The sequence below is a fragment of the Haliotis asinina genome, chromosome 3, assembly GCF_037392515.1.
Source record: "Haliotis asinina isolate JCU_RB_2024 chromosome 3, JCU_Hal_asi_v2, whole genome shotgun sequence".
NCBI classification, from domain to species: domain Eukaryota; kingdom Metazoa; phylum Mollusca; class Gastropoda; order Lepetellida; family Haliotidae; genus Haliotis; species Haliotis asinina.
Genome location: NC_090282.1, coordinates 830,883 through 858,862, shown reverse-complemented (window position 1 = coordinate 858,862; position 27,980 = coordinate 830,883). Strand labels below are relative to the sequence as shown.

The window sequence follows — 27,980 nt, the reverse complement described above, 5'->3', positions numbered from 1 at the left end:
CCCTCCATGGATCACCATCATGTATGTGATCTACACACTGGCTTCCCTCCATGGATCACCGTCATATATGTGATCTACACACTGGCTTCCCTCCATGGATCACCGTCATATATGTGATCTACACAACGGCTTTCCACTTTCAGACATCAGTGATAAAGTTCTGCACTCTGGAGTAGTGTGCAGACAATTTCACTGCATAAGCTTCTCCTAAATTGATGCTGTTTTGATACGTCCACCTTCCATGTCTGCAGTATCAGCAGTCACATGTTTGTCAAGGTGGGTTGTGCCAGATGGAGCACCCAAAACAAAAGAAACTGAATTTCTACTGCCCTCTTGGAAATGTTATAGAATGATGTGACTGATTACACGATGCCATTTAGAAAGTAGTCGAATGCAACATATGTTATATTTGGGATTTCACTTTCTTAGTAAATGGCATCGTGTAATCATAGCTTTCGGCCGTGGGAGCCATGCCAAATTACACTCATCAGAGGGGTACACAAACTACGCAGTCTAGACTACCAAGTGAGTCCTTTGATCGATCCAGACACAAGAAATGCCAAATGGGGACAACATATGTCATACTTAGGATTTCACTTTCTCAGTAAAGTACAAATTCTAGTACTTTTTTGGTTGAGTCCCATCCGGGATTCGAACCCGCGGTGGCTGAGCAGGCTAGGCGGCTGGCTTTGTGTGCCGGTGATTAGGTTCCTGACTCTGAGGGTACGGGTTCGAATCTCGGATGGGACTCAACCAAATAAGTACTAGAATTTGTACTTTACTAAGAAAGTGAAATCCCAAATATGCCAAATGTTGCAATAGTGTGACTGTAGTGATTTTCTAAAAATTACTCAAAGTGTGATATTTATCTTTCTGTGTGTTATCTACAAAGTAATCAAATCAACTATAGGATTTATATTCACCAGTGATGGAATGTCCAAAACATGCAAATGGAGACATGTATATTCTACAAGAATCCACACATCATAAAATAATAAATCAAAACAATGGGCCACTGATATCAACAAAACATTTATTAAATGGTCATTTGATATATTTCAACAAGTGGCATTAACACCAGCTTATATTAGACGGATGTTGTGGAGTGAAGACACAGTGACTGATGAAGGGGGCAATGTTATGGATGTCAACTTCCGTAATTCATGTTTGAGGAAAACAGCCTTTCCAATAATATTTTTACAGGAGGTTTTTGAGATTTGAGCTGAGTCATTTACCTAATGAAGGACTAATATCATACCCAGAAAAGTCTTCCTCATATTACTGAAATTTACATCTATGCAACTAACACTTTAAGTGTTTCACTTCTAAATGCCAATAAAATAATGTAACTGATGATGCAACGATGGACCCTGTTCTCCAACCTCACTCAGGCCTACCTACATACATGGACCTGACTCAGCCCAACCCATATACATGGACCTGATTCAGTCCTACCTACATACATGGACCTGACTCAGGCCTACCTACATACATGGACCTGACTCAGGCTTACCCATATACATGGACCTGACTCAGGCCTACCAACATACATGGACCTGACTCAGGCTTACCCATATACATGGACCTGACTCAGGCCTACCTACATACATGGACCTGACTCAGGCTTACCCATATACATGGACCTGACTCAGGCCTACACACACACATGGACCTGACTCAGCCCAACCCATATACATGGACCTCACTCAGTCCTACACACACACATAGACCTCACTCAGTCCTACACACATACATGGACCTCACTCAGTCCTACACACATACATGGACCTCACTCAGGCTTACCCATATACATGGACCTGACTCAGGTCTACACACACACATGGACCTGACTCAGCCCAACCCATATACATGGACCTCACTCAGTCCTACCTACATACATGGACCTGAATCAGCCCTACCCATATACATGGAACTGACTCAGGCCTACCTACATACATGGACTTGACTCAGTCCTACACACATACATGGACCTCACTCAGCCCAACCAATATACATGGACCTGACTCAGGCCTACCTACATACATGGACCTGACTCAGGCTTACCCATATACATGGACCTGACTCAGGCCTATCCATATACAAATTGCATAATGTTGGGATGCACATATGACATCATCATCATCATCATCATCATCATCATCATCATCCATTAACTGTGACAAATACTCATCACCTAGGCAGTGTTCTAGTAACAGAGATCAACAGGGACCATGCATGCAACAAGGAAACAGTCACTAACTGTAGATAAATAAAATGACACACAAGATAAAATGCAAATATATGCAAACCAAATTCCAATGGGACACCTGTGTGATATGCAGAAACAATATGTATAGGCAAATCATTAATGATCTCAATAATCTGTAAAAAGGCCAAAAGGCCAACAAAAGGTTTCCTATACTTTGAGATACAAGTTTCAGTCAGCGTGGGCTGGATTACTCTCCAGAAACTCTACAGCGAAGAATGGGTATGATATATCCATGAATAAATGAACAGTTATGCAGTATGTTACAAACAAAATGTAAGGGATAACATTTCTACAATATGAGTTCTGTTATGTGGTATATCTGTGAAACAATGTCAGCATGTTGGAGTACACAAGGCTTATGAAGCCAACCCCCTTCTAGAGTAGGTAGTAGGAAGCCATCAGCAGCTTCTGGTGGGAGGCAGGGAGTGACAGGGAGACTGGAGAAGTAACCTTATCACTTGATCATTCATGGCTATCATTCATCAAAATACTGCATAGAATGGCTTGTTACACTAACTGGACATGATTCTACAGGCCATGTGCTATACCTACAGCAACTACAATGCCCTATTTACTCCATGGATATTTACATCTTGGAAAGATGAAGAGAAGAGTATGTTGATACAAATGAGATACAGATGAATAGGGATCTAACCAGGAATGGAGCACAATATGAAGTGACTTGATGAACGTGTGAGAACTTAAGCAATACTGCAGCCTGTCCAGACAGTGAACACTGATGCCAGCAATACTGTAGCCTATCAAGACAGCGAACACTGATGCCAGCAATACTGTAGCCTGTCAAGACAGCGAACACTTATGCCAGCAATACTGCAGCCTGTCAAGACAGTGAACACTGATGCCAGCAATACTGTAGCCTGTCAAGACAGCGAACACTGATGCCAGCAATACTGCAGCCTGTCCAGACAGTGAACACTGATGCCAGCAATACTGTAGCCTGTCAAGACAGTGAACACTGATGCCTACTTCTGCCAGTTGACACTGTATTTTAGCAACACCGCAGCCTATCCCATTCGTGGACAATGGTTCCAGAGAGCAAACACAAATTCCAGTCTGCAGATTCATTTCTAACTAAGGACTAAATGCCACTTAAATAATGTATGGACAAAAAGCATGGCTCCACATAAATTTCCAGGGAAACAAGCCCTGGTATATAAAGAGTGCACACACTACAAGACCACCCTGAATGTCCATTATGAAAGTCTGTGTAACACACCCAACTGTTTCATAAAACAATACAAAACAAGACATGTGACAAACCAAATATGCTAACCTCTTCTTCGTGCATGTAAGCTATCAGAACGAACATTATCACCAAATGCCTCAAAGCAATACCCCTATTTGAATTGCTTGTCACCTTCTTTTAAACCTATGGAGGTCAGTCACCCTTTACAGTCAACTTCTTGTAACTTCTTCACATACATTGTTTCTATACCAAGCTCACAGACAAATCTGCTCTGGTCTCACAAAACAAAAGTTTTGTGTCTACTTGTCACTTGTGTCTACTGTCAGTGAATCACAATCATAATACAGCATGTATGGAGGAAGTCTTTGTAACTACTACAAGTGTGGCCTCACGTGAAAACTTTATCACTTACAATCCTGTACACTTGCTTAATAACACGTGCAGTTCTTACAGTCTAATAAAGAAGTGTCCAAACCCCATCATGATGCACCTTGCTGATTATATATATATATCATGCATATATATATATATATATAATCAATGATACACACCATGCACCCAGTCATACCTACATACATCATGCACCCAGTCATACCTACATACATCATGCACCCAGTCATACCTACATACACCATGCAGTCATACCTACACAAACCATGCAGTCATACCTACACACACCATGCAAACAGTCATACCTACATACACCATGCACAGTCATACTTACACACACCATGCAATCATACCTACACACCATGCACACAGTCGTACCAACAAACACCATGCACACACAGTCACACCTACACACACCAGGCACACAGTCATACCTACACACACCAGGCACACAGAGGAACACCTACACACACCAGGCACACAGTCATACCTACACACACCAGGCACACAGAGGAACACCTACACACACCAGGCACACAGAGGAACACCTACACACACAATGCATACACAACCATGACATTGAGTTGTTCCAAAAATTGTCGATTATCCTTGTTCCTACAGACATAGTTACCCATGACAGATCTGTTCCAAATAGTGTTCACAGTCCACAGCCCTTCAGACAGACACAGTTATCCATGAAACCTAGATCTACCAAATGTTTCTGTTGCCAGGTTCAGGGGTCAGTACCACAGTCCAGCATAGTTACCCCACGACACTGATGACAGAGGTCCCCCAGCAGCAAACAAACGTGTGCCACTCGAGTCATAGGCATGGGTATACACTGCATTTGGAAAGCCTGGGTTCGACAAAAAGAAACGGTCATCCTCTTCTGGTTTCTGAAAAAGTTAATGATCTTGTTATTCCTCACAGAACCAATTCATAGATGAGGTCAATTTGGACAGAACATGTGAACTATTTCATCTCAAATATTTAATGAAGGGTGAACTAGCAATCACATTACATCTTTTTACTTTTGTATACTTTTAGTATCATTAAGATAATGGGATTTCTCTTAGGATCTGTTAACCATGTGTTGTCCGAGGATGCATGAAGGTCTGTGAGCTCTGTGAGGTCTGTGGAAGCATGTTGATGGAGTTTAATTTGAAGACCTGTCAACTGTTCGCTCTGTGAAGGGCTGTTAGCTGTGTTATGCACATCCTGCCAAGTGTGTTTTGTAGAGTTGTGACGATCAAGAGCTGCACGATACGATACATCGATACCATTGTCGTGCATCGATTCAACACGATACTGACATACTTAGCAGTCTACATAAACACCGTCTCCCCTTCTATTCAGATTTTCGTGGAAAATATTGCCATGGACAAGCTCCGACTGAGATAATTTTCACAAACTTATTTTTAATAAAATGTCTTTCATGATGACATGTTTTATTTTTCTTGAGAGAAGAATACCTTCTCTGAAATAATAACATAACAGCGCATTATTTCCAGTACTTTTATTTTTCTGTATACAAGGACAAAATATCGTGATACTTATTGTATCGTATGTATCAGATTACCAGTATCGTGATACATATCGTATCGTGGCATGGGCATATTGTCACAACTCTAGTGTTTTGTGTGGAGGCCTGTTAGCTTTGTGTTATGCACATCGTGCCAAGAGTCTTTAGTGTGGAGGCCTGTTAGTGGTGTTGGATTAGTTGAAGGGATTTAAAAATGTATGCTGTGTAAGTCTGCTAAAAGTGAGCTGTGTGACAACCTGTTAAAAGTCTTTTGAACAGACTTACCAGCCAGCCAGAGCCCACACTCAGGTAACAGGCATGGCCACAGTTGTGCTGGATGTACTTGCATGCCCGTAGATCATAGAAAAGGACCATACCATACCCTGTGCCTATGGTCAGAATGTCCTCATTGAAACTGACAGATCGAATACCTACAACATAACAACAACACTCAACGTAAAGTAACATCACAGCTTTGTAAATCACAGTATTCCCAGAAATTATTGAGAAAGTTGTTTCAGCAAATATCTAATACATATATATAAATCACAGATGTTTAACTTAAATGAAAATGTTCAGATAAGATTCTCTTACAGTCTAAGTGTCTTCTCAGTACTTCATGAGTGCTGCTTGTCCTGCAATACACAGCTGAATGCGCCTAGGTACACTACTAATCAAAGTTTGTACAAATTCGTGTGACAGCATATCCCAATATGCAACTAATCCACAATGTTTCCTTTTCAGTGTATTCTGTCATTCATTGATCCCCATACATTCTTAATAGAGTTACGATATGGGCAACAACAGGGCCAGTCCAAAGCTTGAAAATTTTCGTCCAGCAACCACTGTTTTGTAAATCTGCAGTGTGTTTGGGGCCATTATCTTGCTGGAAAATCTGATTAAGTTACCAGCAATCTGTAGTACTGAACTTCCTTGACCGCCCTGTCCCTGTCAACCAACTGAATATTCTTCAAAGTTCTGTATACTGTGGACAGAGGAATGTTATATCTGCCAGTTAACTCTTTTGCATTAGTCACATCCCCTTCTAAATCATCTCGGACCAGCTTACTTTCTTTTCTGATGTCAAATCTGTAATGTCAACAAAGGTAGTCGTCTGCTACACCAGGGTAGATAACTCTTGATGCAGTAAGAATTACTGTTGATCCTCCCATATTGTGTATAATACCTATTCTAGAAGGCTAATTTATGAATAACATTGATATTTTATACTCATCCTGATTCATGCTTATATGCTTATCTCCTCCCTCTATGCAAATGATGGTGGAACACTTGAAATCCCTTGAAGTTCCTTCTTTTGAAGAGGACGTACAATCACACTCATTCACAAGTAGCTTCCATTTACCCTTAGGCGCCCTTTTCGTTCACAAGACTGACCATCCTTGTCATTCTCTCCAAATCTACAGGGAGATCCGATGTGCCTTATGGCTGTACTTAGTGTTGTCAACAACCTACTACTAAAGCCTGATGAAAGACACATCCCTTTGATGGCTCTATTGGATGTGAGTGCGGCGTTTGATACGCTGGACCACTCAATTCTATTAAAGCGCATGGAAATAACATATGGCATTTGAGGTACAGCATTAGCATGGTTTAAATCTATGTCAGTGGATGTACACAGAGAGATAAATTGATTCCATGCAGTCCGATCCCATTTCCCTCACGTATGAAGTTATGCCAGTTGGTGCACCTAACCGTCTAAAACTCATTAAAGATGAGTCAGCTGTGGAAGGGGAGAGTGCTATTCCTTTCCAACCTTGTGTGAAATACCTAGGGGTGCACCTAGATCAATCACTAACTCTCCACAACCACATCACCAGTGTATCACATGCATGCTTCCTTGAGATGCGCTGACTCGCTTTCATCAGACCATATCTCACTGAAGATGCAGCAACCAGTCTTGTAAGTTGCTTTATCACTTCAAGGTTGGACTACTGCAGTTCAGTTTTCTTTGGTCTCCCTCTTGATGAGATCGCTCGACTCAAACGAATACAGCACAGTGCAGCTCGTCTCGTGATGAAGAGAAGGAAGCATGATCATGTAACTCCCATGCTGCAGCATCTGCATTGGCTGCCTATCACATTTCGATGCAAATACAAGATTGCAACACTTATGTTTCACCATTTTGATGGTTCACTACCGCCATATCTTTCCAGAGAACTTTCTACATACAAGGCTCCACGAACTCTCCGTTCTTCCACTGTTAAAAGTCCCAAAATACAACTTATAGTCAGCAGGACAGCGCTCTTTCAAATACAGTGCACCTTCATTCTGGAATGCTCTTCCAAATGAACTCTGCAATTCCCCTTCCATAAGTTCATTCAAGACTGGTTTAAGATGGTAAGATTCTTTATGGATACCAACTTCTTCATTACATATGACGCAACGTTTTGGTATGGATCCTTGTACTGTTGTCAAGCAAGAGTCGCAGTTCATTTTGCAGACGACACCTTTCGTTAGCTGATGAAGTGGAAAAACCTCCTACCACATCAGCCGTCTCCTAAAGCAACAAGCAGGCATTGAAGCCTACTTTACCAGCTCCACATCACTGAAAACCCTGCTGAAAGCGAATGGTAGGAACACCTCTCAACAACATCAGCTACCAAAAGGTGTCGTCTACAAAATCAACTGCGACTGTGGTGAGGCATATGTAGGTGAAACCTCCCAGCCCATAAATATCAGAATCAAAGAACACTTATCATCTACAACTAAATCAGATAAAAAATCAGCAATATCAGACCGCATCATCAATTGTCCCAACTACAGCATAATTTGGGCCAATGTAGAGATATTATCCAAAAACCAGAAGGACTTCACCCAAAGAAAACGGGCAGAGGCAGTTCAAATCAGGAGACACAAGCCCTCAATCAACAGAGATCAGGGATATCTCATCCCAGCTGCATACAATGAACTGATAAAATAACAGATTAGAGCTCACCAGCCATCATTACTAATTACCCTATCAGCCATGTACAGTCGAACCCCGTTTACCCGGACGTTTTGGTTTCACTCGAAAATCGTCCGGATAGCAAGACGTCCGGTTAACTGGATCAAACATCCAAAACATGAAAATTAAGTGAAAGCAAAAAATATTCACGTACTTTTATCAATAAATCAACAATCAGGAAATGTATGTGAATGGTTTGAAAATTGACCGTCCGGGTTCGGAAGCGCGGGGTCCGTTTAAGAGAGTACAATTATTGAACGTAAATTTCGTTTCACATGAAAATCGTCCGGAAGGTGGGGTTTCCGGGTCCGGGTCGATTGGGTTTGACTGTATACTTTGTTTCAGCTACGGCCACCATTGGCTTCCTCTGATTGTCACATCATTACTACCATCCATGTGAATGTACCTGTACAACATACTGATGATTGTTTATACCCATGTGAATGTACCTGTACAACATACTGACGACTGTTTATACCCATGTAATGTACTTGTACAACATGCTGACGACTGTTTATACCCATGTAATGTACCTGTACAACATACTGACGACTGTTTATACCCATGTAATGTACCTGTACAACATACTGACGACTGTTTATACCCATGTAATGTACTTGTACAACATGCTGACAAATGTTTATACCCATGTGAATGTACCTGTACAACATACTGACGACTGTTTATACCCATGTGAATGTACCTGTACAACATGCTGATGACTGTTTATACCCATGTAATGTACCTGTACAACATGCTGATGATTGTTTATACCCATGTAATGTACCTGTACAACATACTGACGACTGTTTATACCCATGTAATGTACCTGTACAACATGCTGATGATTGTTTATACCCATGTGAATGTACCTGTACAACATGCCGACAAATGTTTATACCCACATGAATATACGTGTACAACATACTGACGACTGTTTATACCCATGTGAATATACCTGTACAACATGCTGATGACTGTTTTTACCCCTGTGAATGTACCTGTACAACATGCTGACGACTGTTTATACCCCTGTGAATGTACCTGTACAACATGCTGATGACTGTTTATACCCATGTGAATGTACCTGTACAACATGCTGATGACTGTTTATACCCATGTGAATGTACCTGTACAACATGCTGATGACTGTTTATACCCATGTGAATGTACCTGTACAACATGCTGATGATTGTTTATACCCATGTAATGTACCTGTACAACATGCTGATGACTGTTTATACCCATGTGAATGTACCTGTACAACATGCTGATGACTGTTTATACCCATGTGAATGTACCTGTACAACATGCTGATGATTGTTTATACCCATGTAATGTACCTGTACAACATGCTGATGACTGTTTATACCCATGTAATGTACCTGTACAACATGCTGATGACTGTTTATATCCACGTGAATGTACCTGTACAACATGCTGATGACATGCTGCAATGAGTGCAAATTGTTTGATGTATGAGTACTGTGGGTCACATACACATTCAGAATACAAATAAAACTTGTCACTGGTCTAGTTAGATTCCTTTGGTGGAGTTTTCATATCCAAGAAAATACTGCTGAATCAGAAAAGACGATGTCCCCTTATTAAATAATGGTCTGTGAAGTATCCCTCAACCTAAAGAGCCCTGTCTACCTGTATCCATGCACGAATACTTCTGCGATTGCTCTGGGCATGAGTTTCTGCGAATGTCATCCCTTCGGCGAACATCCATATGCTCCTTCCATGAACGAGTTCTCATATGCTCCTGACCAGGATGATTCATGTCCAATGGCAATAACGACTGTACCTCAATCTGTAGTGTCCTGGAGAAGCATGCATCGACTGGAGTGCTGTAGGTACATGAGGAATCCTTCATGGAGTGCACATTGATTGATTTAGGTTCCTCAGACTTCTTTGTGGAGATGCAACTGATGGCAAAGATCTTCTCGAACAAGACTGTTCATACATGCCACGCTCTTTGTCTTTGAGCATCCTGTTGAAGTATGTAGCAGATCCTTCCTGCGAGAGTGCTGCAAGTGCGTGCAGGATCCTTCATGGAATGCAGCCACCGCATCGACTGTTCTGGATTCTTCCAAACTTTTTCGTAGAGACACAACTGACTGTGAAAATCTCCTTGAACGAGAGCATGCATACACACCACTCTCTTCATCCATGAGTGTCTTGGCAAAGTGTGCAACAAATCCTTCCTGCTAGATCGCAGAAGGTGTGTGAATGCACTCGCTGAGTTGACAATTGTAAATATTTCCGTAAAATGTGGATCCTTCATGCAGGACAGTTACAGCGGCACTCCATCATGTTCCTCATCTGCTCTGTGAATTGTTTCACGAACAGCCCCATGCTGAAACTAATGCAAGGTAGATGATGTGTCTGAGTAAGCTGAGGCCTCTTTAAATCCTCTCAGCATAGTTGTAGTCACCATCTCTGGTACCCGATGTCTGCATAGGTAGTTCATCTGAAAAGTGATGCACTAATCCTGTTATTTCCACTGTAGATCTAGTATCTGAAGACTGCTGAGATGTCTTAATGAAGACTGAAATCTCGGGTTGCAATATCGGAGGATCATCAAAGATGTCTGCTTCGACCAGAGATACTATCCTCTAGTCTGCCTTCTAACCTTGTCTCTGGTACGCCTATGAACAGCAAATATTTACAAATTACATTTGCAGCCAATGCTGGAAGAATAGATAGTAGTGCATGAAGGACATAACTGCAGGTCAGCTGCAAACAGCTGGTACCTACAACAGAAACACAATTTCATCAAATGCAACACAAATACACAACATGAAATACATGGCCAACAATGTAAAAAAATGCATAAAATTCAGCAATATTTTTTAGACATAATGATAACATATGGGTCAAAATTGGTAGTATTTTCTGTCTGTTCTGAATTTTAAAAATCTGCGTGCTGTTAAAATGATGTTCTCGTTCTAGAAAACATATTTAGGTGTTTACTAGTTAGAAAATGTAACTTTCATTTTGGGGGAAAAATTGGCAGATTTACTCTGTCCAGAGGTGACAGTCCCGATATCAATGTTCACAAATAATGTAAAACTAAATCCAAATAAACAAATTAATTCATATTATGCCAGTTAGGATTGATCAAGCATACTCAAACTGCACTTTTTTTTTTGTAACAAATTGTATCATGTTTGTCCTGTGATTTTGTGTTGTGACGGTTACCAGTTTATCAAATTCCTGCAGTAATTTTCCCCTGCATTTTCCCCTCCCGATATCAATGTTTACAAATAATGTAAAACTAAATCCAAATAAACAAATTAATTCATATTATGCCAGTTAGGATTGATCAAGCATACTCAAACTGCACTTTTTTTTTTGTAACAAATTGTATCATGTTTGTCCTGTGATTTTGTGTTGTGACGGTTACCAGTTTATCAAATTCCTGCAGTAATTTTCCCCTGCAGCTGCATTGTGTCTGCTTGAAATACTTCCTGTGCAGGTGACACCAGATGAAATAAAGAGATTCCGCACATTTTACAAAAAAATGACACCATCGAATAAGTATAAATGTTATGTGTCACCCTTAATTGTGCAGACTGTTAACAATGTATTTTGTGTCAAATATATCTCTTTCCATTTTCAAATTTCAATGGATAATTTACCCAGAATTGGACAACATACAAGGTGGAAGGCATAGCCTTTGCAGCCTTTTACGGAGCATTCATTTTCTAATTTTAGATCTACCTACAAATTGTGTTGACCGTTACTGTCCAAACCACTACCATTCTACAAAGTAACAGTTTGGACAGTCCTTATAACGATCAGGACAAAATGCTTTGCATTATAAAAAGTTATCATTAATATTTGAAAAATAATAAACTTCTAAATACTTTTAAGAGTTAAAGTGGTTTAAGCATGGAATTTTACTGATCAAAGGATTTTTGATGTAGAAGCATAAAAACACAGTCGCTATGAGCAGTTTGGACAAATAACAGTCTGGACATGGCTTTAATAAATTTTATTTCTAGAGAATATTTTCTGTGGACTGATAATAAATTTCTATTTACTGCTATCAATAATATACCAAAACAAGTTTGTCATGTAAAGTTTCTGTTGTCTATAAGATCTATACTACAGTCCTTATGAATAAAAGGTAATGGTCAGGAAATATATGGACCAATTGTAATAAAGGCAATCAACATAACTGTATTCCAGCCTTTAAAGATTTTTTAGGTGTAGTCTGTTTTGACTTTAACTGTGCGATATGTAAGAGGGGCCAGTGGTTAACTTTTCTTAATAAAGGGGGCACATTCAACATTAAAAGAGTGTTATGTCAATTCTTTGAAGTAAACCAAGACAAAATAGTGTCCAGGGACATGAATGTCCCTGGTCATGTAGGAAGCATTCCCTGCACTGAGTGAGCCCTGGTGATTAATGTTTACTAAACAAGTTCAATAAACATCTATGCAACTATGAGATACAAACCTTTTGAGTCCCAATGAAACACATGTATTAGCTTAATCGATTCTGTTGAGCAGTTATTGTGGAGAAGTGGACAGACTTTATCCCTTATTTCACAATCATCAGAGAGAAATTCCACAAAATTTATCTAAGTTCAAATGTCTCTAAACATACAAAAAACTATAAAATAAGATAATAAAATATGAAATGCACACCTTTAGATTCTCTATGACACATATGTAAGCTAAATGAGTATTGTGCAGTAGTTTTGAGGAAAAACAGATATAGTACACCCCAGGATGAATAGAACCAAATTCAACTAAGTTCAAAAATTCAGAAAATGGATAAAAAAGGTATGAGATACTTAGAGTCCCAATAAAACATATGTAGAAGCTAAATCAATTCTGTTGAGCTCCTTTTGTGAACAAGTGGACAGACTTCATCCACTATAACACTATATTCAGAGAGAAATTCAACAAAATTTATCTAAGTTCAAATGGCATTAAAATTGAAAAATAAATAGACTACAAAATCCAAATATGAGATGCACACCTTTAGAGTAACTACAAAGCACATGTGTAATCTAATGAAGACCATAAAGTAGTTCCCCAATTACACTTTCATCATAGAGAAACTCAGCAAAATATACCTATGTTCAAATGTCTCTAAACTTATAAAAAAATATCGATAAAATGCAAAACCAAACTATGAGATGCACACCACCGAGTCCCAAGAAAGCCCATGTGTAAGTACACTGAATTCTACACAGTGGTTTTTGTGGAGAAGTGGATAGAGTACATTTCCTGTTTCGTAGGGATTGACAGATACTGAGGGTAACCCAATATTCTTTGAGCCATATATGGCGGGGGCATTAAAAGAAATCTGTTCAAAATATGCTTAGGTCAGCTGCCCCCCGATCTACCTACCTCAAGCAATTTGGGTTCCCCAATTGCACTCTTCTTTAGACTATAAGTTATTTTCAATCTGGACAGGGTCCCCCCCAACACACAAACACGCACACCCCACACCCCATATTTCAAAGACTGTTCAAAAGCCTAACGGTATTTAGAAGTCTTTATACTGATAAGACAAATGTCTAAAGCGTTACCATAGCATGGAAGAAAACATGCCATATCTGTTAGTGTTACATGCTACAATTTACATTATCTAGTCTCACGTAAGAATGTCGAGTTTTGATTGGTTCACATGACTCTGATAAAATACCATGTACATCCATCATGATCCGCCAGCGGGAGTATAAAAGTCGTATGCTCCCTCTGCAAAAGTCATATCACCCAGCTACGCCTCGGTGACGACGCAAAGTGAGAAAAGCGTGCATTGACAAGCCTTTAGTAACGCGTGGTGCATTGAGGTCAAACGATCAGCTGGTGTCAACATGGCAGCAAGTCAATTCGATGCGTGTTGTTTTGTTCTGATTTAGTGAAAACATTCAGCTAGATAAATGCATTATCACATCGTGTCTCGTGGAAATACAGGGTTTTATCAGTCCCTCGTAAGGTTGTATTCCCCAAGCCGGAGTATTTCCTTCGACACGATGTGATAACTTATAATACACATTTCACTGACTGTCCAAAATAGGGTTAGCAGGTGAAGTAAATGATATCATGATATCATATTTTCCTTTCATGTTACCTATTTCTAGGTTGAATTAAATTGTTTGAGGTTTATGTCCCATTCTTTACCATTCCTGTCCAAACCACTATGACTTATTGTGATAACCGTTACTGATATTAATTCACTGTTCTAATTAATTCATGAAAATACATGAAACACCCCTCTTCATGTTGGTGACTTCAAAAGGATGATCTGAGAATAGTAGCACATGTTTATTGTAGACGAATTCACCTGTTGAAAGCTGTATACACAATTAATGCTGTTTTAGAAAAGAATGCTATTATTTTGTGGTAAATTTAAAGATTCAATATAACACTTTCAAGGTTCATGATAATAGTTTTTACCATCAAGTTCGATCAAGTCAGTGTAAATGCTGGATCTGCCATCTTTTATGAATTATATTTCAAAGTCCTTATTCTGATTAAAAAGTGGTAACCGTCAGGACTTCCCCCACCCTATTAATTACTAATGGATCAGTTGAAAGGTCAGTTAGTACATTTAAGCCTGCATGGTTCTATTTTTTATAATGAAGTTTTTGAGATTTTATGTGAATAAAAATTAAATCCGTTTTGAGGTGTCTGATTTCACTGTAATAAGGAATGGAAAATCCTACCAATCTTGAAAATGACCCATATCCAGACTAATTACCAAAAAAGCTGTACATAGTAAATACTTGAAATAAGGATCAAAATACAAGGGGTATGTGCCGTATAGGGACTCCAGGTGCCTCCATGACCTTTCACTAGGGTGATGGAGGAGAGAGTGACAAGCATGGCCCATCATGTGACCAATAAGGGCACCAAAGGCAAAGGGTAAAGGAAGGCTTCTCGTGGGTGAGTGTGCTCTCTTCAAAAGTTGGTGCGGCAAGGAATTTCAAGTGTTCCACTATCATTCGCATAGAGGGAGGTGATAAGCATATAAGCATGAGTCAGGATAAGGAAATATTTCCATTATCAATATTAGGAAACAACGATTTTCTCAATAATTTCTGGGAACACTGCATACTCCAGGCTAAGTAAACATGGCTAAAATTATTGGTGGTTTAGCTTCGTTTGCAAAAGGGTAAATTACAGAAATACACAATTTAGACTATGCATGGACCATCTGAACATTTCACATCACATCACATCACATTTTAAATGAATGACAATATCTCATCATTTGACCTATGTCTGACATCTCACTTGTTTAAACTATGTCTGAATCTCACCTCTGTATGAACGATCAAAACATCTAACCTCTGTAAGAACTGTGACATCTCACCTGTATGAACTGACATCTCACATTTGTATGAACTATGACAACATCTCACCTCTGTATGAACTATGACAACATCTCACCTCTGTATGAACTATGACAACATCTCACCTCTGTATGAACTATGACATCTAACCTCTGTATGAACTATGACATCTCACATTTGTATGAACTATGACAACATCTCACCTCTGTATGAACTGTGACATCTCACCTCTGTATGAACTGACATCTCACGTTTGTATGAACTATGACAACATCTCACCTCTGTATGAACTATGACATCTCACCTCTGTATGAACTATGACAACATCTCACCTCTGTATGAACTATGACAACATCTCACCTCTGTATGAACTATGACATCTCACATCTGTATGTACTATGACATCTCACCTCTGTATGAACTATGACATCTCACCTCTGTATGAACTATGACATCTCACATCTGTATGAACTATCACATCTCACCTCTGTATGAACTATGACAACTTCTCACCCCTGTATGAGCTATGACAACATCACACACATGAACCATGAAAAAAGCTCACCTCTGCCTGGATGTTTGGATATGGGTGTGATGCTGCAGTCACTGCGGGGATCTACCAGCAGCACAGAGGAGTGGCAGCCCACAGCATACAGTGCCTTCTTCTGGTTCACACACATGCACACACTTTCTGTGATGTCCGGCAAATTCTTGCTTGGCATCTTAAAAATAAGCATGTCAAAACTGTCAGCCACAGGTAGTCATCAGTCCAGATGCATGTGATACACAATTACTGAGTACTGATCAGGGCCCACTTGCACAAAACGATCTTATTGTAAATCTGTAAGACCGCGATCTTAGGCTTTGGCTACAATCGCCATCCACTTGCACAAAGCGATTGTAGGCTAAAATCATTGTAAGTTACAATCAAAACTTACAATTGGTCGGAACCAATTGTACGGAGCTATGATCATTGTAGTCAGTAGCAAAATGGCGTTAAAGTTGGTGTCAATTTAATGCAAATAACTAGCTTTACGTTTGAAGATTGCTTTTATATTGCATAAAACTGTATGATTCGCCTCGACACTTCAACAACACGGAGAATGCAACAACAATTTGACATCAGAAATATCGTTATTTGCAGTAGCAAACAAAATCATTATTGAGTCGTCTGCATGCGATTAGCAGTGGCCATGACCTTTTCAGTAACTCAAGGGCAGCTAATCTTAGTTTTTACAAAGATAGGAGTGGTTTCCATTTGCATATTATGCCATTGCCGTAAAATCTGTCATTCCCAAATACAATGCATGTTCTGCTGTGACAGCACAGATCTCCACATATTTTTTTCCAGTCACTGATTTTGTCTTAGTTCATACCAAAATTCATTAGTAATGGTAACCAGTACAAGTAATACATAAGCATTCAAATATTAGGAAAATATCAATATAGAATATTAGTTTCATCATGTATCAGTAATAGCTTACACTACGACTCATGTCAAAAGTAGTAAAACTTATCTCACAGACATTCTATTGAAAAAGGTGCAAGTTATGACCACACAATTTCAGATGTTCTAGAATTAAGTCCTAGTCTGAGCTAATCAGAACTCCACTGTAAGATAAACCATTCACTAAAGTAAAGGTTATGTCTAGACAGGTTAATAAACTGCTTTGATGAGGTAAACGTGCCATCAACTACATTAAAATAACATTATGCAAACACCAGTTGAGGGTTGTTAAAGATCCAGCCCAGAGTAAGCAATCAAGCATCCAGTAAATGTGCCGACAAGATTAATGCCAGTTAGAATAGGATTAAAACATAAAGTACTCCCCCTGTCTGGTCATGAAAGTTGTTCTGGTAGGACACATCCCATTTTGTTTATTCTGTATTTCATTGGCTATTGTAGGTTACACCCATTTTTGTATCAGTCAGCAAATCACAATCTTTGCATTGTTTCAATTGTAGTTAAATAGTCTCCACCTCCATCTGTCCATCAGTAGGGTTTAGACTCCCAACACAGGTCAGCTCTAGCCATCAGCCCAGAGGGTTGTACCGACTCTCTGTGGCCACCCTTGTTACTCTATCTCTTGTAAATAAAATTGTAATTAGCTTCTTGTGACTTCGGACTCTTTGCTTAGTTAATTCCCACTAGCAAGCCAGCACGCCAGCTAGATAAGGGAGTTCACTGGTGCCCTCACTTGGACCCGAGACCCATATCATAACATTAGTTTGAAATAATCTACAGATGGATAACATACAAAATTGTTTTTTTCTAATTCTAGAATCTAAAATTCAATCTGACGGCGAAAGATCAAAGGCGCCAACAATACTTTATCAGACGATAATGCGCACTTTTTGCATTACGTCACGTGTTGACGTCACTGTGCCATTCCAGTATGCCCCCTCGTAATCGATCTTTTTGCATTACGTCACAATGTAACCGACGTCACGATGGACGTCAGTTGCCATCCCCTCCTACAGCCTCCCACAGTAAAATGCTTCGTCACGTCCCGTTTCTTGGTTTGCAGTTGCACGACACAGCCAACATCACTGTGGAAACATTACGTTTATGTTTTCCGACGGATAAAATGTCTCAAAGTTCGACTCAAAATCTTACAGAGACACGGTAATGTTAGCAATGTTTACATTCCCATAATGCAATCGTGGAATGTCGCTTGACTTGTCAGCTTCCTCTGAATGTACTGATCTAAACTTTTGCTGGTAGTAGAAATGTTGCGGTCATATTGCCTTGTATGGTTTAAGAGAATCACGGATGTAATTAAAATGATCTAGAGAAGAAATTTAACGCGAACATAAACCATCATTAAACTGTTCATCATCTGTTTTTCTAGTAAACTTTGTCTTAACATAGGGGGCTCACACGTCAAAAGAACAGCGCGTCAGTTAGCCCTGGGCGAGGATTCTTAATTTAGGTCACAAACACCGTCGTATGGTACTGATCAGTACTATAACCAGCATAATAGCCACATGGGCATATCACTAGGTACTGATCAGTACTATAGCCAGGATAATACCCACATGGGCATATCACTAGGTACTGATCAGTACTATAACCAGCATAATAGCCACATGGGCATATCACTAGGTACTCATCAGTACTATAGCCAGGATAATACCCACATGGGCATATCACTAGGTACTGATCAGTACTACAACAAGGATAATACCCACATGGGCATATCACTAGGTACTGATCAGTACTATAGCCAGGATAATACCCACATGGGCATATCACTAGGTACTGATCAGCACTATAGCCAGGATAATACCCACATGGGCATATCACTAGGCACTGATCAGTACTATAACCAGGATAATACCCACATGGGCATATCACTAGGTACTGATCAGTACTATAACCAGGATAATACCCACATGGGCATATCACTAGGCACTGATCAGTACTATAACCAGGATAATACCCACATGGGCATATCACTAGGTACTGATCACTACTATAACCAGGATAATACCCACATGGGCATATCACTAGGTACTGATCAGTACTATAACCAGGATAATACCCACATGGGCATATCACTAGGTACTGATCAGTACTATAACCAGGATAAAAGCCACATCGACATATCACTAGGCACTGATCAGTACTATAACCAGGATAATACCCACATGGGCATATCACTAGGTACTGATCAGTACTATAACCAGGATAATACCCACATGGGCATATCACTAGGTACTGATCAGTACTATAACCACGATAACAGCCACATGGGCATATCACTAGGCACTGATCAGTACTATAACCAGGATAATACCCACATGGGCATATCACTAGGTACTGATCAGCACTATAGCCAGGATAATACCCACATGGGCACATCACTAGGCACTGATCAGTACTATAGCCAGGATAATACCCACATGGGCATATCACTAGGCACTGATCAGTACTATAACCAGGATAATACCCACATGGGCATATCACTAGGCACTGATCAGTACTATAACCAGGATAATACCCACATGGGCATATCACTAGGCACTGATCAGTACTATAGCCAGGATAATACCCACATGGGCATATCACTAGGCACTGATCAGTACTATAACTAGGATAATACCCACATGGGCATATCACTAGGTACTGATCAGTACTATAACTAGGATAATACCCACATGGGCATATCACTAGGCACTGATCAGTACTATAACTAGGATAATACCCACATGGGCATATCACTAGGTACTGATCAGTACTATAACTAGGATAATACCCACATGGGCATATCACTAGGCACTGATCAGTACTATAACCAGGATAATACCCACATGGGCATATCACTAGGCACTGATCAGTACTATAGCCAGGATAATACCCACATGGGCATATCACTAGGCACTGATCAGTACTATAACCAGGATAATACCCACATGGGCATATCACTAGGCACTGATCAGTACTATAGCCAGGATAATACCCACATGGGCATATCACTAGGTACTCATCAGTACTATAGCCAGGATAATACCCACATGGGCATATCACTAGGTACTGATCAGTACTATAACCAGGATAATACCCACATGGGCATATCACTAGGTACTGATCAGTACTATAGCCAGGATAATACCCACATGGGCATATCACTAGGTACTGATCACTACTATAGCCAGGATAATACCCACATGGGCATATCACTAGGTACTGATCAGTACTATAACCAGGATAATACCCACATGGGCATATCACTAGGTACTGATCAGTACTATAACCAGGATAATACCCACATGGGCATATCACTAGGTACTGATCAGTACTATAACCAGGATAATACCCACATGGGCATATCACTAGGTACTCATCAGTACTATAGCCAGGATAATACCAACATGGGCATATCACTAGGTACTGATCAGTACTATAGCCAGGATAATACCAACATGGGCATATCACTAGGTACTGATCAGTACTATAGGCAGGATAATACCAACATGGGCATATCACTAGGTACTGATCAGTACTATAACCAGGATAATACCCACATGGGCATATCACTAGGTACTGATCAGTACTATAACCAGGATAATACCCACATGGGCATATCACTAGGTACTGATCAGTACTATAACCAGGATAATACCCACATGGGCATATCACTAGGTACTCATCAGTACTATAGCCAGGATAATACCAACATGGGCATATCACTAGGTACTGATCAGTACTATAACCAGGATAATACCAACATGGGCATATCACTAGGTACTGATCAGTACTATAACCAGGATAATACCCACATGGGCATATCACTAGGTACTCATCAGTACTATAACCACGATAATACCCACATGGGCATATCACTAGGTACTGATCAGTACTATAGCCAGGATAATACCAACATGGGCATATCACTAGGTACTGATCAGTACTATAGCCAGGATAATACCAACATGGGCATATCACTAGGTACTGATCAGTACTATAGGCAGGGTAATAGCCACATGGGCATATCACTAGGTACTCATCAGTACTATAACCAGGATAATACCCACATGGGCATATCACTAGGTACTGATCACTACTATAGCCAGGATAATACCCACATGGGCATATCACTAGGTACTGATCACTACTATAGCCAGGATAATACCCACATGGGCATATCACTAGGTACTGATCAGTACTATAGCCAGGATAATAGCCGTGTGGGCATATCACTAGGCACTGATCAGTACTATTGTCAGGATAACAACCATGTGGGCATATCACTAGGTACTGATCAGTACTTTAGTCAGGATAATAGCCGCATGGGCATATCACTAGGTACTGATCAGTACTATAACCAGGATAAAGGCCGTGTGGGCATATCACTAGGTACTGATCAGTACTATTGCCAGGATAACAACCATGTGGGCATTTCACTAGGTACTGATCAGTAATTTAGCCAGGATAATAGCCGTGTGGGCATATCACTAGGTACTGATCAGTACTATTGCCAGGATAACAACCATGTGGGCATTTCACTAGGTACTGATCAGTACTTTAGTCAGGATAATAGCCGCATGGGCATTTCACTAGGTACTGATCAGTACTATAACCAGGATAAAGGCCGTGTGGGCATATCACTAGGTACTGATCAGTACTATTGCCAGGATAACAACCATGTGGGCATTTCACTAGGTACTGATCAGTAATTTAGCCAGGATAATAGCCGTGTGGGCATATCACTAGGTACTGATCAGTACTATTGCCAGGATAACAACCATGTGGGCATTTCACTAGGAACTGATCAGTACTTTAGTCAGGATAATAGCCGCATGGGCATTTCACTAGGTACTGATCAGTACTATAACCAGCATAATAGCCGCATGGGCATATCACTAGGTACTGACCAGTACTTTAGCCAGAATAATAGCCATGTGGGCATATCACTAGGTACCGATCAGTACTATAAACAGGATAAATGCCGTGTGGGTACATCAGTAGGCAACTCATCAGTACTATACCAGGATAACAGCCACATCGACATATCACTAGGTACCGATCAGTACTATAAACAGGATAAATGCCGTGTGGGTACATCACTAGGCAACTCATCAGTACTATACCAGGATAACAGCCACATCGACATATCACTAGGTACCGATCAGTACTATAAACAGGATAAATGCCGTGTGGGTACATCACTAGGCAACTCATCAGTACTATACCAGGATAAAAGCCACATCGACATATCACTAGGTACTGATCAGTACTTTAACCAGGATAATAGCCATGTGGGCATTTCACTAGGTACTGATCAGTACTATAACCAGGATAATACCCACATGGGCATATCACTAGGTACTGATCAGTACTATAGCCAGGATAATACCCACGTGGGCATATCACTAGGTACTGATCAGTACTATAACCAGGATAATACCCACGTGGGCATATCACTAGGTACTCATCAGTACTATAACCAGGATAATAGCCACGTGGGCATTTCACTAGGTACTGATCAGTGCCCCGTTGTTCAAAACAACCTTAGCTAAGATCAACCTTAAGCACTAAGGTTAGAGTTACGATCACCTTAAGAAAAAAAGATACGCCTGTTGCACAAAACAACCTTAGGGCAACCTTAACTTGAGGCCCAACCTTAGCCGTAACCTTAACCCGTGCATGCCGATTTTTTTTTTTCAGGCGCACATTTTCATAAGGTTTGAAAAGTGAACGTTGTGCGAAAATTGCGCTAGCGTGGTCCTGGATCTGTGTACGGCTATAAAATTACACAGAAATGTAGAATATTTAATTTCCTATCCGTTGGTATAAATATAACTGCGACAACCTCAGGGATTTGAGAAATAGATACTGCTAAATGTTGTCCAAAACTTTTGTGTGCGTTAAAAAATCATTAAATTTCTCCGCTTTCATCGTGTACCAATAAAAGCACTCGCCTACGATTTTTTAATTTTATCATCTTTACGAAAAGTGTGAGCGAAGAAAATACAGCCTAATGTCAGAACTACATAAGTGTATATGAAATGGATTTATGTGTTAATGCACAACATTGTACGCTCAATATTAAAAATGGCGTGCCATAAATGTCAAAAATGGATTCTCTTCTATGACGTCCACAGGGAGACGATGCACGCATAAAGATAAGGGGGCATAACCCCGCTATGCTTTACATCAGGTCAGTGTAACTAAGATCACATGGAGAGAATTTGCTGTGAATATGGACAGTATATTTTCGTTATGTTTTGTACACAGTGAACAAACCTATTCCAATACAAAGTTCCCCAATGTGAGGGGAGACCTTTTGGTAGTTTCACAGTTTATAAGGAAAGATACCAATGTACTACATAAGAAATCGATTTGGATGTCAATAGATAACTTAGTTCTTAGATTCCAAATTGTAGTGTAGATGTATTTTGATTAATTTTGCATCACTATTAACGGAGTAACAGACACATCTTAAAATGTAATGACATTTTATAATAACAGAACTGAAAATGATGCAACATTTTAGTTGACGTCATGGCATGTTTTGTGCATTTTGTGACGTCGTAACAATACGAGTCGGATTGCTGATTAGTATATATCTCACCTAATTTCCATTGAATCTATCAAAGGCCTCGGCTTCTATGCCAGAATTCAACACTCTTTAGACAAAACGAAATAATGTCCTGAATATATTAACAATTAGACGGTTTTACTATGTATCTTATTGTGAGCAACACGTGCACCTGCCTGGCATCAATTTAGCGTAAATGAATATTCATTTAGGATATAAACATTTATGATTATATTATTTCTCTTTATAGGTATGTAATGAAAGGTAAAAAGAGAGAACTATTTGATTGTGTACGTAAGGCTTGTCCAAATTAAGACATGACCTGTTATATATTCTTAAGCAGTTTTCGTATAAATATTGAGTTAGATATCCTAGCTGCTATCAAAATATGTTTCAAAACGTTTTTGACAAACTCGCACCTGGTCAAAATACGCAAAATATACATCACAATACTGAAAGTGCAATCGGAATGATATGGACATTGTGTTTACTCTTGTTCAACCGACCTTCTCTTCAAAGAAAGGACAAGGTATGATAAGGGTGGTTTTTGGCCCACTAACAGAATTGGCTGAAAACATGTTATTTGTCTAGAGACAAGCTAGCTTTGCATAAAAACGCTATATTTTATATGTTCTGAGCTGTAATTTTTCTGCAGAGGGGCCCAAAATGGGTTTTATCAGTTCCCATGAAAAATAACAAGAAGTCTGAAATATCAGTGTGTCATAATGGCTTATTTACAACTGTTATTTTATTTACATACATATTACAGCAGATTTACGACAGGTAGTCATGCTGAAAAGCATGTCAATGTCAGTCATAATGTTTGAACTTCAAGGGGCCCAATTAGGGTTGCAAAACATTGTTAATTCAATTACTGGCCAATTGTGTCCCCAAAACTCAGTCATTATTCAGAGCAATCTTTGCAAATGTAATCCATGGGTCCATTGTACAACATGTAAGCATGATAACAATCATGTTGCACTAAGAATCACAGGGGCCTGTTTTGGGTGAAGCTTCATTTTGGGCACAGCTTCTTTCTAACAAATAAGTGGTACAAGTCAGCATTTACAACCAGTTTTAGCAAATATACAGTTACCATCTCAATCATCATATGCTATTACAATAGCCAACCATGTTGCAATAAAAATCACAGGTCTTGACCTCAAAGGGGCCCATTTCGGGTGAAATTTCATTGTCAGTGCAGGTTCATATTAACACCATGCACATGTTAAAGTCAGTATTCAAAAGACTTCACAGAGTAATTATTCACAACTTATCCACTTTAAAGATATAAAACATACATTATTACTCTTCATTCACACAGTCATCAATCTCAGTATCTGATTCACTCTCAAGAACCGCAGTATTCAAAAGTGTATAAACCTAAAGTAGATCAAAATGTATAAAATATGAATTTAAAATATTGGGAACAAAGGCAACTAGACCGACTTGAAAAGGTGAATGGTCAGTGTCTTAAGAAAAGATTTACATGATGTTAATTAAAGCTTGTTTCACCAGTGTTGTAACATAGATTACCAAACTTAAGAAAAAAAATACAATATTTGGATTTGACGTGAAACAGTTTAGTTAAACATTGTAGGTTTGATAAACAAACTTTGAAAAAAAGAAAGAAAAGTTACATGGATTTGAACCTGCATGTCTTATAACAAAAGAAACCTATAGTCCACTATTGCAACCATTAAGCTACATATTCCTTTGCCTTCCTGTGTGAATTTAAGCTTATATATTACACTTTACAACTATGTATGACTTGATGTCTGCTTGTGTTCATCACCTGCTAGACCTTGATACAATGTTCTTATTCTAGCTAAAACATCCTTCTCATACAGTTAAGTGTAGTCATTTTGGTTAAATGAAATCTAACATGTCATTGGAAACATCAAGGTACATAAGTTCTTGGAAAATGCATATGTTTATACATGGCAATCCTGTTGAATGACAGTGTTATTTTGACAGTGGCAGGTGACATAAGGTGTTAGATACACAGATGACAGAAAAACTATGATCAAATTCTTACATAATAACAAACATTTTCACCTTTACAGTACTGCTTGATCATATTTTGAAAATCTGCTGACATCTTCTTACTTTTCTAGCAAAGACCAACAACCAAACACCAACGTTTACCTCTCATAAATCTGCCTTGTGATATTGAAAATTTTAATAACGATGTTTGATATGTGTATTTTAGAGCACAAAACCATTCAAAATATAATCTATCATGGCACAGATGTGTAAATGTGATGGATTGTTTTTAATGATGTTAGTTTATGTCAATGTTTATTTTTTGAGATGTTGTATGGGGCAATTTCATAAACCGAAAAAATGTACTTTTTTAAAGATTTTGATGTGAGCAAAAGCGTGACCCACCACAATTTTTTAGGTGTACATTCTATTTTACTCGCTTCATATGTGGTGAAAAAATTGGGATGGGTCACGCTTTTGCTCACACTTTTCTATCACTCTGAAAATCAGAAAATGTAGGTTTCTAGAAGATATTGTAAAATATGTCAACTTTGAAGTCTTCAAAAGAGGAAAACTAACAACACTAAAAACATAAAAATGCTATTGGAGGTAACGTCAACAATTAATTTAGCCCTTTTTATGCTAAAATTAACATGTTGTAAAATTTTGATAATCATGAAATGTTGTGGGCCAATAAGGGCCTGTATCATACCTTGTCCTTTCCTAATATGTGAAACAATGTTGACGTGTGACATCACTACCCATGACCGATTTCTTTCAAAATGGCGGCTTTACTGACAAGGGAACATCGGATTTTGCGAGGACTCTTGCCTTGATTCAGGGATCTTTTGATCATAAATATGAGATGTAAGTAATCAGAATTATTCTGAGAATCTGTGTATTGTTATATGTTTTTATCATTTACATTGTAAATGACGGAAGAAGCCTGAAATGCCGATAAGTACCGTTGTCGTTCTGCTTGATTTTGCGTCTGTCATGGCGTCACGCTGCATGGAAACTTTGACAGTTGCTTATGAATCATTAAATGATTGCATTGTATATTTTTTTATCTTGCTATTTCTTGCTGCGATACTCTACAACTTAATATTCTAGGCTTACTTAACCATTGGAAGCAATGATTACACGGCTGGATGATGGAAAATTTCCGAAAATGCCATGTAGTGTAAAATCGGATTTTTTCTTTGTTTACATTTGAAACGCACAGTCTTTCGAGCACCGCGATCATTTTCGTTCGTTTTATGTAGACAGTTGGTGTTGGTGACAAAGACCATTTGTAATTTGATTCTATGATGTGTGGAGAATTCAATGATGCATTTGTCGCAGCAGACTATGAAGTATACGTGATATAATAGGCGTCTCAATATCGGCCTAGTCGAAACGTGATTTTGTAAACACTATCCAATATGGCGGAAACCTCACTTCGGCGTTCGTGTAAGTGTATTTTCGAAAACATCCCAACCTATTCTTGTGATTACACGATGCCATTTAGAAAGTGGTCAAATGCAACATATGTCATATTTGGGATTTCACTTTCTTGGTAAAGTACAAATTCTAGTACTTTTTTCGGTTGAGTCCCATCCGGGATTCGAACCCGCACCCTCAGAGTCAGGCACCTAATCGCCAGCACACAAAGTCAGCCGCCTAGCCCGCTCAGCCACCGCGACTTCCATCAACCGAAAAAAGTACTAGAATTTGTACTTTACCAAGAAAGTGAAATCCCAAATATGACATATGTTGAACCTATTCTTGGTTCATCGGCGACGTTTCAGAATTATCATTATTGGTTTTCATGAAAACTTGATATCAGTGATCATTAATATGCTATTTTTGACATTCCCATTTCTGTACACTCTCTGCTTCCTGAAAATAAAACAGCCGCCATATTCCCTTTCCAACCTTAGAGACGCTATGGTTGGGTCGAGCCAACCTTAGTTATCAACCTTAACTTAAGGTTAACCTTAGCTGAAGTTGTTTCGTGCAACGGGAGGCTAACCTTAGTAAAGGTCTAAGGTTGAAATCTTAGAGATAAGGTTGACCTTAGAGATAAGGTTGTTTTGAACAACGGGGCACAGTACTATAACCAGGATTAGGGCCGTGTGGGCATATCACTAGGTAACTGATCAGTACTATAACCAGGATAAAGGCCATGTGGGCATATCACTAGGTACTGATCAGTACTATAACCAGCATAACAGCCACATGGGAATTTCACTAGGTACTGATCAGTACTTTAGCCAGGATAATAAGTGTG

At 39.3% G+C, this 27,980-nt stretch overlaps 1 protein-coding gene across 1 annotated transcript in view; it reads right to left on the bottom strand.

Annotated features, from left to right (window-relative positions):
- Nucleotides 1-1,016: 1,016 nt before the first annotated feature.
- LOC137277284 (DDB1- and CUL4-associated factor 12-like) overlaps nucleotides 1,017-27,980 on the bottom strand; it is a 79,879-nt gene continuing 52,915 nt past the window's right edge. The window contains exons 7-9 of the mRNA XM_067808943.1: nucleotides 16,243-16,399; nucleotides 5,674-5,819; nucleotides 1,017-4,762 (exon numbers count right to left, since the gene is read on the bottom strand). Of these exons, the coding sequence (XP_067665044.1) occupies nucleotides 4,607-4,762; nucleotides 5,674-5,819; nucleotides 16,243-16,399 (459 nt within the window). The 3' untranslated portion in view covers nucleotides 1,017-4,606. The remainder of the gene's footprint in view (nucleotides 4,763-5,673; nucleotides 5,820-16,242; nucleotides 16,400-27,980) is intronic.